Below are 12,208 nucleotides of genomic sequence, written 5' to 3' on the forward strand. Positions count from 1 at the left end.
GCCTGCCGTGACGCCCTCCCGCAATAAAAACAGCGGCAGACCCGGAAACGACCCGACTCCTGGGTGCTGGGACCCTGGTCTCCACAGGGACACAGAATTACCCAGGGGACAAAGCTTTGAATGCTTTCATGTCCCCATCCCACCCGACCCCTCAGATTTCTCATCCCCCACCCTCCGAGCCCCGCAGCCAACGTCAGTGACCCCTCAGCACCTGGCTTTCCCATTTCAGCAGTGACCCTACCCAAATCAGAGGCAGCCTATCTCTGCCCAGTCCCCCATCTGAACCTGCATCCTGCCTGACCACCTGGGACCTCCTGCATGCCCCCCACTCCCAGCCCTTTCCCCAGCTAAAGCCCAGGGACCACCCCCTTCAAGACCTGTCCCTGACCGGAAGCCTGAGACCCACCCACTTCAGATGCCTAAACCTGTTTGCTTTTTCCCTGATTTCTGCACCCAAAACTCATGTCCTGAATCAGGGCACTTCTCTGGCTGGGAAGCAGATCCCCCCCCACCCTAGTCCACTCATGACCTCACCCTCTGGCTGGGGAGGCTCACCCCCCACCTTCTCACCCAACTGTGAATGAGGGTGATTTACCTAATGGAAACTCATCCAGGCGGAACACACACTGCCCCCTGGGCCTGGGTCCTGGAGGACAGACTTTTAAGTGAGGGAGGTCGGGAGGTATGTCTTGTGGGTGGGGGCTTGATGCACCCCCACTGGAGGCTCCTGGCTGATGGCCCCTGAGGGCCACGCTGGAGGAGCAGGGTGCTTCCAGAAGATATCCAAGGCTGTTACCATGCAGAATTTCTTATGAGCCACTGGGCCCGTGTCGCGGGTGCTGTTTTGGTAGCGCTGGGTTGTCGCAGGTGTGCCGGGCGCCATGTGGGGAGCAGCTGGGCTGCAGGGGTTTTGTAAGGCACAGGCTCCCCCAGAGAACTGAGCTATGGTCTTCACTCCTGCTCCCAGGGTGGACTCTTTGCTGGTGGCAATTTCTCAGCCGTGTGTGCTGGTCGCTCCTGTGACTGTTCCTCAGTGAAACCTGGGAACCCGTGTGGGCCGGGGGGTAGTGGTTGTTTGGGGGTAGGGACAGGACTACCTAGAGGCAGTGGAGAAGCCTGGGAGGGCTTCCAAGGGGGTTCTGTGTAGATGCTCAAACCACTGTCTCTATTTCAGTAGGAAATGTCACACTGTTTACTAGTCACTGGGGCTCTTGGTGGGTTGGGCTTTGTGTATGGGACACATCCAGGTTTGGGGGCGTAGAGTAGGGTTAGTTGGCCCTTCCCTCTGGGTTATTTAGAGGGATGAATATCCAAAGCCACTCTGCTTCGTGGGCTGATCCTGGGGCTCCTGGGAAAGGGACTTGGATTTTGGGAACTGATGCCCACAGTGCCCTCATCTGCCTTCTGTGAGAGTTGAGCCAGTTGGGGAAGTTACCTGTGCTTGTCTGAAGTGGACCAGGGGTCCTGGGATGAAGTGGGTGGGAGCAGGGACTCTGCTTAGCACCAACACTGCACCCCCAAGAATGACCCAGCACTGTGCCCACAGTGCTGGGAGGCCCCACAGGGAGTCCGGATGGAGCCTGTGGCGTGACTGTCTGGTCTCCTCTCCGTCCCCAGTGGGGCTGTGTCCTGAGCAGGCTGCAGTGCCCAAGCACATACTGGGGTGAGTGGAGGGACTGTGGGTGTCCTGGACCCCTGCTGGAGGGCTCATGTGGCCTCCCCCCTTTTCTGTCCCCAGCAACTCCCTGGGGTTCCTACTGACCTCCTGCTGGCCAGAGCGACCCATGACTATCCTGCCCACACCTCCCTTTTGCCCTGCAGAACCTGCCCTGGGGACCTGGACAGGGTGTGCTGTGGTGAGGGCTGGGGCAAGCCCAGAGCCAGAGGCCCCCCACATGGGCATTCCTGCCCTAGTGACCTCGGCAGGTCACTTCTCTTCCTGGTCTCTTCACCTGGGGAAGGAGACCCAGGTGGCCTCCCCTGCAGTGCCCCATCCAGCTGTCAGGTAGTCATGCTCGCTGGCCGCACACCCTCAGGGTGGTCTCTGGAGCGAGCCGCTGTCTGTTCCCTGACCTGGCTCTCCTTCGGTTCCCTTCACTTCCCTTTTAGAATTTTGTCCATTTTTTTAGTTTTTTGCTGATGACAGTGGTGTGCACACAGTTCTCATGCCACGCCACGCACAGTAGACACGCACAGTTTGGGTTTTATATATTTGCCAAGCTGTGTGGCTGTCACCACTGTCCACTTCTAGGACCATCACCCCAAGGGAAGCCTGTCCCACGAGCAGTCACCCCATCCCTCCCTGGCCCCCAGCACCCACAGATCCTTTTCCTGTCTCTGGACTCGCTTACCAAGACAGTCACACAGTGCCACCTTGTCGTCTGGTCCTCCCTGAGCATCATGCCCTCGAGGCCCGTCCACGCTGCAGAATCTTGCTCCTGCCATGGCTGAGTAGTCCTCCAGGTGTGGCTGGACCGTGCTCCGCATCTTCTCCTTCCCAGGCCTTCCCCACCCGTGATGCTGCACCAAGGGACACCGGACAGTCCTGAGGGCGCCGGTGGCTGTCAGGTCTGGGCTGTTCTGGCATGGAGCGGGTGGAGACAGCGAGGCTGCACACCCAGGACAGCCCGTCACCGAGCAGGCCCCACCCTGCCACGCCGGGATGGAAAGGCCACCTGAGCACCCCAGGTTCCTTCCTGCAGCCCTTCCTTGGACCTGCAGGTGGGCACTGCGATGGCCCTCGACAAGGGAGAGTGACTGATGCTCTGAGCTGCTGGAGCAGGGGGTGTTTGCCTTGTGGGGGCTGCTGCAGACCTGGGGTCACCATGTCAGCCCGGGTGGGTGCTGGGTGGTGCGAGAAGGCCACAGAAGGTGCTCCAGGTCCCCTGCGTCACCCTTTTCTACCTGGAGCAGCAGTTCTCTCGGGGTGGACTGGGGGGGCAGGGCCCCCTGGCTGGGAACGGTGGGGCAGGAGCTCAAGCCAGTGGCGAGAGCTCTGCTGGGCCGAGGGTTCTCACTGGGGCAGGATGGGGTGTAGTCACGTGAGCTCGAGAATGAGTGGGCACAGGGGTGGCCGAAGGCCTGGGCACAGCCTCCCTGGAGGGCGCCTGCTCCTGAGGGTTCCCACTGGAGCCTGAGGCTGGGTGCAGCCCTCCTGGGTTCCGGGCCTTTTGGCCATGTCTTGGCTGCCTTGTCTGAAGGGCCCCTGGCTGTTCTTGTCCCCCATGACAGAGGCCCCGACTTTGGCAGGTCTCAGTGTGCAGCTCAGCTGTCAGTGGCCAGGGCTGAGTTCTGGTCCAGCCGCTGCCCCATGTCATCAGCCGCCTGCCTGTGGGACTGACCACCCACCGGGGAGCCCTGTTGCTCTGTACTTGGTGCCCTCCCCAGCGTGGGCATCACGGGGGCTGTCACTGGATGGTAGGATGGCCTCCAGGTACCTGCGTGCCACACAGCTGCCTGCATTGGGCAGATAGAGGGGCAGGAAGCAGGCCGCTGGGGACCTGTCATGTGCCTGTCATTGAGCCTGTGGCTAGCCGCCACTTATTTCCTGGGCACCTCTGTGTCAGGCTGCTGAGTGCTTCGCAGGCCTTGTGCCCTGTCCCACAGCTGTGCTGGCAGGAGGGGGTACCCCCACCTGAGAAGAAGAAACCAAGGTGCCAGGAGGTGTCCAAAGCCTTGGGGCCTGTAAGGGTTGAGGTGGCCCAGAGCCAGAGCTGGCTATCCAAAGCCCAGGTCTTTCCCTTTAGAATGTCACCAGGGCATGTGATTCACGGGAGGGAGGGGCAGGAGGGTTACAAGGTGGTTCCTGTTCTCCAGGGGTTCGCTGGCCAGGCTCTGTGGGGTGGACAGCATGGTTGCCCGTGGCCCTGGGCTCTGCAGGGAGCATCCTCAGTTGCTTGCACAGTGGCTCCTGACCAGCATGCAACCAAGAGGCCAGAGGGGGGTGACAGGAGCAGGTGAGGGGGCATGGTGATGCTGGCGCAGGCGTGCTGTGCAGGGCTCCAGGAGGCAGGGGAGACCGGCTCACGAGACCCCTCCTGTGTGTGCTGGAAGCCGCTGGCTCCATCCTTCTTTCTTTGGAAGTGGGTTTTAGCTGTAAGTGGACACAGTACTCTTATTTTTATGCGCGTGTTCTTGTGTGGTGCAGAGGGTGGAACCCGGTGCCTCACATGTGCCAGCTGAGTGCTCCGCCACTGAGCCCTAGCCTTGCCCGTCTGCGGGCTCTTTCTATCTGGAACTTCTCGCCCAGCCCCGTAGAGGATGGCTGGCTGCAGACCACAGGCCCCGGCTGCCCTGGCTGCCCAGCCTGGTCTCTCAACCTCTTAACCTCCTGGGAGGCAGGGCTCGCCTGGGGAGGCTGCTGGAAGTCTGGGGATGCCTGGGACTGTGCTGGGTCTCTTGGTTCTTGCGTCTGGATGCCCTAGATACAGCACTTTGCCTCTGAGTCTCTGCCCTCGGCCATTTGTCACCTTGGTCTTTCATTGGATGGTTCTCGCTGGAGCCAGACTGCAGAGGTCCCAGCGGTGCTCTTACTATGGAGTCCGGGGTGTCTCGACCCCTAGAGCGGCCTTGTCTGGGGCCCAGAGGGTGAGCACAGGGGCGAGTGCCAGCTCAGGGCCCGGCTCCTCCACCCCCCACCCCCGCTGCCAGCCCCACCCAGTCACAGGGTAGCACTGGGCCTGTCGGCAGGGCTCTCGCGAGGACAGAATTAAGAAAGAGCATGCAGAGTCTGCCGTGTGTTGGTGGCTGGAGCAGGGCCCAGGTCACACAGGCATCCAGGAGGCTGGTCCGGGGCTCTTGGGGCTGGCAGATGCCAGTCTGCAAGTACCTGTTGGTTGGCTGCTGCTCTTGAAGGCTAGAGCCACCCTTATCCAGGGATGATTCTGCCCCCAGGAGGCACTGGTGATGTCTGGGGGCATGTGTGGTCGTCACTCCTGGAGGAGCCCCTGGCCTGGAGTGGTGGAGGCCTGGGACGCCTCTGCATGGCCTGCCCGCCCAGGGCCCCACCCCAGAGAACAGCCCGGCCCTGTGTCTACAGTGCTTTGGGGACACTGGCCTAACCATGTCAGAGGCAGTCACAGCCAGACCCCAGTCAGCTGCTGATGCGGGTGACAGAGGTCCCTCATTACAGGAGTGAGCCTTTCCTTTTGTTCCTTGAAGAGCTTTAAAATGTGAAAAGAGTAGGGACCAGTTTTTCAAGATGAGCAGGACTGGAAGGAGTCAGAGTTTGGCCCAGGCCCTGCGACCAGACTGCTGTGCTCCTGGAGATGCCTGTTGGTCAGCAGAGGTCCTCGGTGCTGCCCCTGCCAGGGGAGGCCCAGCCCTGCAGCAGCCCTGACTGCTCCAGCCGACCCTGGAGCCTACAGGTGGAGCCTGGAGATGGCGCCCTGGCTCCGGCCCACGAGGGGGCGTGGCCTAGCGCCCGGAACTGAAATCTGGTGCCCTGTCCCTTCTCATACAGGAGAGTGCTCTCTGGGACCACACTGGCTTCAGGGGGCAGAAGGACATAAGTAGGCCACAGGCTGCCCTCAGGCCACGCACGGGGTCCTTGCTGGTCTAAGCGCCAGCCTGCTCACTCCTTGTGCCTCAAAAGCAGATTTGGCCGTGGCCTGGCCCTGGAGCAAGGTCTCGCCTCAGCACTGTGGACACCTGTCTGGTTCTCGGGGTGGGGTCTCCTGGGCACTACAGAGTGCCGGGCAGCATCCTGGCCTCCATCTGCTCCATGCCGGGGCACGCCGCCCCGCCCAGCAGTGATAGCCACAAGCCTTCCTGGACACCACCCAGCATCCCCTGGGGCACAGTAGCCAGGGCAGAAACTCCTGGGTACAGCGAAGGGGAGCTGCCTTTGCTGCATACCTGCTGAGGGGAGCCTAGAGCACCCACGGCTGCGGAGGGCGGGCTAGTGTGGCACAGCGGCCAGCAGCAGGGCAGGCCTGGGAGGCCCAGCGCAGGGGCTGTCGGAAGGCTGTGCTGGGAGCCAGGCCCTGTGCGACCCGTGGTGTGAGCAGGAGAGCACCCCACCAGGCACAGGAGCCCTGGCTCAGGACAGCCTCGCTGAGGGCTCCCGAGTGGACCCTGGCTGTGCGTCACTGGCTCATGTTGTACTCCCAGAGGAGCAGGTGGGAGCGCAGAAACAGAAGGCGCGTGTGTCAGTGGAGCAGAGGCCTCCTGGTGAGCAGGTGGGTGACACAGTGGCCCTGACCAGCAGGGGATGGGCAGCGGGAGGCTCAGCAGCCAGGGGTCCTGGCCCACCACGTGGGATCTCAGGCAGCAGCCTCCCCGTAGAGTGTGCCCCGTGGGGCTCCCCGCAGGCCTGTGGGAGGCCCATTCCTCGTGCTGCTGGGCTCTGTACTGAGTCCCTCGATGCCGTGGTGTCCAAGCCCAGCGGTCTCTCGTTCTCGGTGGCAGCTGGTTCTGATCGTTTTCCCCCGACATTTCATTGTGAAACTTCCAGCCCTGAGTGAGGAGGCCCCGAGGCACAGCCTGGCACCCTGGCCTGCCTGGCTGAGGGGTGGGTTGGTTTGAACAGCTGACGTGGCCACGTGACTCCAAACTCAGGAAGTAAAAGTGGCGGCAGGTTAACTGGGACTTCCTTCCCCTGACCCGCCTCATCCCCTCCCCAGGCCCAGCCTCTGCTCCCGGTCCTCCCCCCCCTCCGCAGGCTTGTGGCCTGGCTTCTGCAGAAGAGCTGCCCCTGTGCTCCCCAGCGGCCAGAGTTTCCAAGGATGAGTTCTTAGAAGGGACAGTGCCTCACTGTGACCTCAGAGATGTGTGGTCACGTCCTGTGAGCACCAGATCGCCCTCTTAAAGCTCAGCTCCGCCAGCTGTGCGCCCCGCAGGCCCCGGGCACCTTCGCCTCTGCGGCCGCAGGTCAGGCGCTCCTTGGCTTCGCAGCTGCGGTGAGCACAGGCGTCTTTCTGAGAATGATTTGCTCAGGCCCTTTGCCAGTTTGGTCCCCTCTCTGAGGGGGACAGCTTTCCTGTTTGGCGGGGGGTGGAACCCAGGGCCTGGCACACTGGGCAGGCCTCCACCCGAGCCACACCTACCCGTGTTGGTCATGCTGCGTGATAAGGTGCCTCTCACGGCAGACGGCCCCCCCCCCCAGGCTCCCCAGGCCTTTCGTTCTCCTGCCGTGCAGGTGAGCTGGGGCCTCACAGGAGGCAGCCCCGTGGTTCTGCAGCAGCTCCCACAAGTCCAGAATCCTCCAGGGCTGAATCCAGGTGTGGCAGGCCTTGCCCACGGTGGGGAGACTCAGGAGGGGATGAGCAGCCACCCGCTGTCAGCTGCTCTGTGTGTCCAGTGCACTGAAAGCCGGGATTGCATTGAGCCACAGGAGCGTGTCCCAGGGTTCATGGGGCAGAAGCCAGTCACCGGGGAGTCGCAGCTGCTTCAGGAGGCTTAGCTGAAGGGGGAGGGGCTGGCCCTGCAGCTTGGCAGCCCCGCTCCCAGCAAGCCAAAGACTGACATCGGCCAGGACGAGGACCCCAGGGCTCAGGCCTCGGAAGCCAGCCCAGCTCTTGGTGTGACGGGTCAAGCACAATCTGTGCCTGTGCTTGGTCTTGGGGGTCTCACCTGCAAGAGGGCGGCTCAGCCAGGAGACCCTGCAGAGGGTACAAGATGGGATCCGGGTCTCAGTCGAGCGGGGGCTGCTGTCTGCATGCTGTGGGCTCTGCCTGGGGTTGCTGCGTCCGCCAAGGAGCGCGGGTGCCCTGCTCCTTTGCCTCCCGGTTCACACCGTCAGAGGCCAGTGGGGGAGGGCGTGGGAAATGGGGGTGCAGACCCGCCTCCACCTCAGACACCAGCCGAGGCAGCCGGGCATGTGCCCACGGCGGCACTGAGCCAGCGTGGCCTGTCCCTCAGGAGTCTTCCTCCGCTCCTGCCTGTCTGCGGATCTGGTGGCCCTGGGAACCTCCTGTGATGGCATCACCTGGCCTTGGGCCTTTTGGCACTGGCTCATTGCCCTGAGCACGGTGCCCTTAGAGCCGTGCCGTGCCGGTCACAGCATGTGTGGGAGTTTCTGTCCATGGCTGGGTGGCACTCCAGCCGAGGTGTGGGCCCCGCTGCGGGTGCCGGTCTGCACCTGGATCTGCATTTCCCTTCTCGCGGGGTGTGTCTAGGCGGTCACTGGGTCACATAGCGTTGAGCGTGACAGCCTCAGTTTAGGAAGAGGAGGACGTTGTGAAGGTGGACGGTGGTGAGGGCTGGCCACAACCTGAGTGTGCACCGGGAGTGGTCAGGACAGTGAATTTCAGGTCTCACTGTCACAGTTGTTAAAGCCACGCATTGGTGTCACTGTGGTGCTCCTGGAGGAATTTGTTGGTTTTGTTTTTGGGGATTTTTTTGTGGGGGTCGCTAAGTTGCAGAGGCTGGCTTTGTACTCACGATCCTCCTGCCTCAGCCTCCCGAGGTACGCGCCACCGCGCCAGCTAGGATCTGTGCTTTATAGCTTTTGGCTCTTGAGTGGGGCTTTTCTTTTTGACTTTCTGCATACCCAGCTGTCCACCCCAGGCCCCAGGCCGAGGAGACCAAGCAGCAGTGCTAGGCTGGAGGAGGCAGGGGCTCCTGGGGTGCAGAGTGGGCAGACCAGGGAGAAGCGGCCGTCGCTGAGCCTGATCCGCTGCTGTGCAGAGGCAGCGCCCAGGTCGGGCAGGAGGCTTCTCTCGCCCAGACACTGAGCACTTCTGCCCTTACCTGCTCTCTCATGTCCATCACTGAGCACAGAAGCACCGTGGAGGCTCTGAGCAGCATGTGCAGCTGTGTGCCAATAAAGTTTTATTTACAAAAACAGGCGCTGCCCCTCACCCGCCTTAGGCCACACCCTACTTCCCTCCCTAGAGGGCTCCTTGCTGGTGCACCTGCTGACCTCAGCTTGCACGTCACCCCTCAGAGAGGCCTCCCTGGGCTGGCTGTGCACACAGGACCCCTGTAGGGTACCGTGTGGTTGGTGTGATGGCCACACGTTGGCATCCCTGAGCCACAGCCTGGTCCGTCTTGGCCCTGGACCCCATGTGCTGTCCCCTCGGTAATGTCTGCAGTGAGATGGAGCTCACTGACGTCACACGCACACGTGCAGGCCAAGGCCTTGGGTTCCTGTGCTGTGTGGCAGGTCACAGAGGCCACCATGCTCAGGGCAGGTCTTTGCTGTGCCACCTGCACCCTGCCAACTCTCAGGGCCTCCAGAGCAGAGAGCCCCTTCCCAGGCAGGCAAGGACCAAGGGGTACAGACATGACCCAAGGGCAGCATGTGGGTAGAGGGTCTGCGGCTGGCCTTGGGGCCTGGGGCCTTGCCAGTGGGGGTTCCCGCCGAGCAGCCAGGGGGCAGCCAGTCTGTCCCCGTTCAGTGTTGCTCAGGCCTCCCGGACCCTAAGTTGTGGGAGCCAGTTGCACAGGCACTGGACTCTTAGCTACTCCTCTAGAGACCCCCACGGGGGCTGCTGGCACTGACTGACCTCCAGCCCTTCCTGCTTCAGGCTGACCTTGGCCGGCAGGCCCTGCCCTGCCCCACCATGGATCAGGACTATGAGCGGAGGCTGCTCCGGCAGATTGTCATCCAGAACGAGAACACGATGCCGTGTGTGAGTCCTGTCCCCTGTCTGTGCAGGGGCTCTCCATGGGATGGGTTCAGGGGCCTGGGGACCAGTGGAGCCCCAAGCACATTCTTCACCAGGCTCCCTCTGCGGAAGCTGCTGGCCTCTGTGGTCTTGCGCTCCCTTGGCAGGTGACCTGGGTATGACCAGAGTACCCCAGTGCCCATGTCCGTCCCTGGACCTGGCAGAGGCCTGCTCTGGGACGCTTCTCCCCTTCTGTCCCTCGGCCTGAACCTTGGGCCAGCCCAGCACCTGAAGACCTGGGCCCACCAGCAGGCTCCAACATGTCAGCTGACAGACGCTTCCCGACCTCGGGGTCCTGAGAGGGTTCATGAACGGAGCCGTGGCAGCAGAGGCTGGCCCGGGGCTCCTGGCTCTGGCTGAAGCAGTGTCCGCCTGCCTCTCCAGGTCTCGGAGATGCGACGTACCCTGACGCCCGCCAGCTCCCCGGTGTCCTCCCCCAGCAAGCACGGGGACCGCTTCATCCCCTCGCGCGCCGGAGCCAACTGGAGCGTGAACTTCCACAGGATCAATGTGAGCGGCCCCCAGGGGAGGGAGGCCGCCCGGGCCCACCTGGCCTGCTGTCCCAGCCTTCTCTTGCTGGACAAGCAAGACACATGCCACTCCCTCTCCTCCCCACGCAGGAAAACGACAAGTCTCCCAGCCAGAACCGCAAAGCCAAGGACGCCACCTCAGACAGCGGCAAAGGTAGGGCCCCGCCCGCCCATCCGCTCGCCCGCCCGCCTCTGCCGGCCCTGGCCTCACTGTGCGCGCTGCCCGCAGACGGCCTGGCCTACTCAGCCCTGCTGAAGAACGAGCTGCTGGGAGCTGGCATCGAGAAGGTGCAGGACCCGCAGACCGAGGACCGCAGGCTGCAGCCCTCCACGCCTGAGAAGAAGGGCCTCTTCACGGTGAGCTGCGCTGGGCCACCCAGCCGGCAGGCCAGGTGCTGGGTCCTCCGTTGCAGCCAGGCTGAGGACCCAGCGGGTGGGCTGCAGGAGGGCTGCACAGTGTCCCTGGCCTCTGGTTCCTTCCCCACACCGGTCCCAAGCATCGTTCCAAATACCTGGGTCAGTGGGACCCCTCCTGGGGGCCAGGCCGGGCTGCGGGTGCCCCCAGCCACACCCTGCCGTTGACCTCCTGAGCACGCACTGGCTGCGGGGACCCTGTGGCTGGTGCCTGGCCAGCAGCCTGCAGAGGCGGCCAGGGCCTCTTGCAGGAGCACTGCCCAGAGGCCCCTGGTTTGTCCTCTGGTGGGAGACTGCGGGCAGCAGCGTCAGACAGGCCTGGCCAGGCACCTCCGCAGAAAGCAGTCCAGGTGCCCAAAGGCAAGGCTGTCCCACCCAGAGCAGGGCTGCGCTGGGGTCACGGAGCACACCTGGACGCCTGCCCGCTGGGGTCCTGAGTGCAGGTCCGGTTCTTGAGCGCCTGTGTCCCCCCCAGTATTCCCTCAGCACCAAGCGCGCCAGCCCCGAGGACGGCAACGACGTGTCCCCGTATTCCCTGTCTCCTGTCAGCAACAAGAGGTCAGCCCCGTCTCTGGGTGGGGTGTCCCTGGGGGCCCCGGAGGCTTCCCAAGAGGGCCTGTCTTCCTGGGGCATGAGCCCAGCGGGGACCCCACACCACTGAGTACAGCCGGGAGCCAGGGAGGGCGACCTGGGGGCCTGGCTGTAGGCGTCCAGGGCCGCCTCAGCCACAGGGTGGACGTGGCCAGCAGCAGGCCTGGGGCTGGCGGGCGTGGTCGGCAGCTGTGCCGGGCAGGGCGCAGGCTGCTTGATGCCAAATGGCCGTCTCGGCTGTCTCCAGTCAGAAGTTGCTCCGGTCTCCACGGAAGCCCACCCGCAAGATCTCCAAGATCCCCTTCAAGGTCCTGGATGCCCCCGAGCTGCAGGACGATTTCTACTTGAACCTGGTGGACTGGTCGTCCCTGAACGTGCTCAGTGTGGGGCTGGGGACCTGCGTGTACCTGTGGAGCGCCTGCACCAGCCAGGTGGGCCCGGGACCGGGCAGCTCTGAGCAGGGGAGTCCTGGGGCAGAGCTGGGTGGGTGCCACCACCAGACGGGACTGCTTAGGGACGAGCCCAGGGCACAGGGCGGAGGAGGAGCTCTGCCCAGGGGAGCTGCCCTGCCTTGGCCCACGCCACCCACGACTTCACCCTGTGGCCACGGCCGCCTCCTGGCAGCAGGGGCCCCTTTCCCCGGCTCTGCGCTCTCCCGCCCAGCTGTCCTTGGGCCTGTGCTGGCCTGTGTCCTCCCCACTCCAGGTTGGGTGCTCCCAGACCCTGGCCACAGAGGACATGTGGTCTCACCAATCTCCGGTTACAGGTGACCCGGCTCTGTGACCTCTCTGTGGAAGGGGACTCCGTGACCTCTGTGGGCTGGTCTGAGCGGGTGAGTCCAGAACCCGTCTTTCTCTGGAGAACCCTCAAGTGGCCCTGGGTGCGTCCCTGACCTGACCTTGGCGTGCTCCTGGTGGAGGGTGACAGAGACACACGCAGCCCTGGGACCCCGCTCAGAGTTCGTCCCCACAGGGCCCTGTGCAGGTGGCAGCAGCTCCTGACCCTACCCTGTCCCTGGCCGCACACACCCCTGCCCTGGAAGGGAGGGCAGGGCGGGGGGAG

The 12,208-nt window shown here is 63.5% G+C and overlaps 2 protein-coding genes across 3 annotated transcripts in view; one reads left to right on the forward strand and one right to left on the reverse strand.

Moving 5' to 3' along the window:
* Positions 1 to 2,001: 2,001 nt before the first annotated feature.
* The window catches only part of Mfsd12 (major facilitator superfamily domain containing 12), a 20,440-nt gene continuing 10,233 nt past the window's right edge, over positions 2,002 to 12,208 (reverse strand). Inside the window, exons 8-9 of the mRNA XM_048810834.1 lie at positions 5,880 to 5,885; positions 2,002 to 2,044 (exon numbers count right to left, since the gene is read on the reverse strand). Coding sequence (XP_048666791.1) covers positions 2,002 to 2,044; positions 5,880 to 5,885 — 49 coding nt within the window. The remainder of the gene's footprint in view (positions 2,045 to 5,879; positions 5,886 to 12,208) is intronic.
* On the forward strand, positions 2,481 to 11,982 carry Fzr1 (fizzy and cell division cycle 20 related 1). 2 transcript variants are annotated; one of them, XM_048812136.1, is made up of 8 exons: positions 2,481 to 2,721; positions 9,471 to 9,575; positions 9,996 to 10,121; positions 10,232 to 10,295; positions 10,371 to 10,498; positions 11,031 to 11,113; positions 11,398 to 11,672; positions 11,703 to 11,808. In XM_048812136.1, exons 2-7 carry the CDS (start codon positions 9,507 to 9,509, stop codon positions 11,492 to 11,494), a joined length of 567 nt encoding a protein of 188 aa, XP_048668093.1. In that variant the 5' UTR covers positions 2,481 to 2,721; positions 9,471 to 9,506; the 3' UTR covers positions 11,495 to 11,672; positions 11,703 to 11,808. The 2 variants fall into 2 exon arrangements, with proteins under 2 accessions (XP_048668093.1, XP_048668085.1); XM_048812128.1 differs by lacking the exon at positions 11,703 to 11,808 and adding an exon at positions 11,913 to 11,982 and having other exon boundaries at positions 2,483 to 2,721; positions 11,398 to 11,577.

The sequence above is a fragment of the Marmota marmota genome, unplaced genomic scaffold (assembly GCF_001458135.2).
Source record: "Marmota marmota marmota unplaced genomic scaffold, marMar, whole genome shotgun sequence".
Classification (NCBI taxonomy): Eukaryota; Metazoa; Chordata; class Mammalia; order Rodentia; family Sciuridae; genus Marmota; species Marmota marmota.